This window comes from Phragmites australis, chromosome 9, assembly GCF_958298935.1.
Source record: "Phragmites australis chromosome 9, lpPhrAust1.1, whole genome shotgun sequence".
Taxonomy (NCBI): domain Eukaryota; kingdom Viridiplantae; phylum Streptophyta; class Magnoliopsida; order Poales; family Poaceae; genus Phragmites; species Phragmites australis.
The window spans coordinates 21,801,237-21,804,093 of record NC_084929.1 but is presented as its reverse complement, the minus strand read 5'-3'; the positions used below and the strand labels follow the sequence as shown (position 1 = coordinate 21,804,093).

Below are 2,857 nucleotides of genomic sequence, written 5' to 3'. Positions count from 1 at the left end.
TCACATCCTTTAAGCTTTAACACCTTAAGAACGAGCACGCACTTCACAATCCTTCGTTCATAGCTACAAAACATGAATCCTATCCATCCAAACCCGCATTCTTACTAAAGGAAACCCTAAGGACTTACCCAACTCTTTGTCAAAGCTTGTGGCCATCGTTTTGGGGAAGAACAAGGGAGAATCTTGGAGGGAAGAGGAACAATGTGCTGCAAAATTTCAGAAAACAAGGGTGACGAAAATGCTTTGCAAATCCTTCAAATCTTCATGCATATGAGTGATTATTGGATGGATTGGAAGCTAACGAAGAGAGGATTGAAGTGGTAATACATGCATACCTCGAAATCTTGTTCTTAAGTGGGATTTTTGGTGGGGAATGAGAGAGGTAGAGGGGAGGGAGTAGCAGCCTTGCTGCTGTTCTATTTGGAGGGGAGTGAGGGCGTGGGAGGGTGAGAGAGTGAGGGAGAGGGGCTGCTTGGGTGGCAGCCGAATGGGAGAAGAGAGGAGGGGTGGGGCCAGTTAGTGGGGCCTATTTGGAAGAGAAGCAAGAATTATTTCAGCTGAAAACTCTTTCCATTCTCTCCCCATTCTATTAACCCAAAAGGTGATCTAGAGTTTCAAAAATTCTACGGATTTTTGCATCGCAAAATACAGAACAAGATGAACCAAATATTTAGTTGGATTCACCAAAAACTTAGGCAAGACTTAAAGTAAGCAAAAACTCTATCGTTGGTTATTATAAAAAATGCATAGCAAATATCACACCACCAAATGAAATAGCAACAATCCATAATGCTTAACATCCAAATATGATGCTTAATTATGCATAATGATATGATTAGGAATTGGGATGTGACAACCTTGCTAGTTTTAAGGCCCCATTTATCACAGTTCCAAATTCTCTTAAAAACATTTTGGATTCAGATTCTATTTGAAAATGTTTATATGATAAATCATAATTAATTTGTATAATCGTTTGGCTAGTTCATTAGATTCAATTTCCTAAAGATTGTATACGAGAGGGGGTGTGATTCTAGTGATAGGCATCATTTTAAGTGATTCTCCTGCTAATAAAAAAATAGGAACTTTCTCTTGATTTATTATAGAAATATTCTATTTTAAAAAATGTATAATATTGTGTGGTGAAGACATGAGCTATAACTATTTAAAAAAATGTATAATATTATGTGGTGAAGACATGAGCTATAAGTTAGTAGTACTTCCGAAACGCATAACGCAAGTAAAATCTTTCGTCTGTTTTAACAAAGTAAGCTTACTTTAGACCGTTGGGTGCGAAGCCCAACATCTTTTTGATTCGAGCAATCAATCCCAACAACATCATAAAAACAAGAGAAGGCACATATTCCAACGCAAACCCATCCGTCTCATCTCGCCCATTTCGATCACATCCAAGAACGCTTGTAATCCAACTGGCGCCTCGCTAGATCACCAGCCCGGTTAAATTAATAATCAGCCCAGATTATCTTTTCCTCTCGCAGATACCTTCCTTCATTACAGATTGTTCCATCCGTTTCACACTTGCATTTTCGACGAGGCAAATCGAGTTGGATGCTCTTGCTATTGCTCTTGCAACTGTGACGCGAAAGCGAAAGCGAAAACCGCGCAACGACACCCTGTGGCCTGTGCAAGCGCAAGCTGTGCCCAATAATAGCGCCGCGCAATCGAATTGGGTGCGTTGCTCTTCTCGCACCTACCCTCGTTCCCCTCTCCAATCCCCCAAAGACCACCAGGCCGTTAATCCAAATCAGCATCGCTTCCATCGCCTCGCGCCGGCGGTGGCGCCGGCTGATTGGGCGTTCGCGATTGTTCGTTAAGCAATCGACCGCGGAAAGGCCGCCTTCTTCGCTGTCGCGGCCGCAGCGACGGTTCTTGATTGGTGAGGTGAGGGTGTTGTTGGCCGTTGCATGTATGCGGGAGGGGAGAACCGCGCCAATGGTGGGGGCGGGGAGGGAGGGGGAGACACGCTCCTCCAACGGCGGAGTCAGCCCGGCCCGTCCTCCTCCGGCGCGGCGGCGGCCGCGTCCTCCTCTTCGTCAGCTAGGGGAGAGGAGGAGGGGGGAGGCAACAAGCAGGGGAGGCGCAAGAAACAGGGGAAGCGGCAGGCGATGGCCAGGGCGATCCGCAGCGGGCTTCCGGCCGCTGCGTCCTCCTGCTGGCGTGGCGTCTCTGTTGTTCCGGGCACCGGGGAGAGAAGGACGTGGAGGAGGTGGAGCCGGCGGGAGAGGGCGGCCGACGGCGATGGCGGCGGCAACGCCGGCGAGGATGGTTCAGGCCCGGGCGAAACGTCCACGGCAACGGCAGGGCCGGCGGCAGCGTGGTGCTGCGTGTGCCCGGGCGGGGACTGCTCACTGGAGCCCAACCCGAGCGCCAATGGCAAGGAGGACCCCCGCGTCCGCTCCCTCCTCGAGCGCAACGACTTCTTCTCCACCGACTGCAACCCGCACGCCGACGTCCTCCCCGCAGCCGCCGCCTCCTCGTAGGAGGCCCGGCGCCCGTTCCGGTTAGGCGCCATTCATCCACCATCACCGCAAATTGCCATACACAATTTTACAAACAAAAAAGAGGAAATCATTTCCGCCCCCTGGTGGGGCTCGATTGAGTCCTTGAATCTTGATTCCTCTTGGGTTGTTCCTATGCTCCTTTACCATCATGTCTACATGCAATCCGGCGGGCGCTTTGTCTCGTTGCCATTCGCAGCTTTGTTCCAGACTCTGTCGCAGCTTTGACTGCATGCATGGTTACCTCTGCCTGCCATCGATGTCGGACACCGCACCGCGGCACAAGAATCCAGGTCAGGTGTGGTGACAATAGAGGAGGGCGGGCTCACAGGTCAGAAGCT

General features: G+C 49.9%; 1 protein-coding gene across 1 annotated transcript; it reads left to right on the top strand.

The window, feature by feature from the left end:
* Positions 1–1,554: 1,554 nt before the first annotated feature.
* Positions 1,555–2,629, top strand: LOC133928800 (uncharacterized). Its single transcript, XM_062375289.1, has one exon. It carries the CDS (start codon positions 1,923–1,925, stop codon positions 2,496–2,498), a length of 576 nt encoding a protein of 191 aa, XP_062231273.1. The 5' UTR covers positions 1,555–1,922; the 3' UTR covers positions 2,499–2,629.
* Positions 2,630–2,857: the final 228 nt, after the last annotated feature.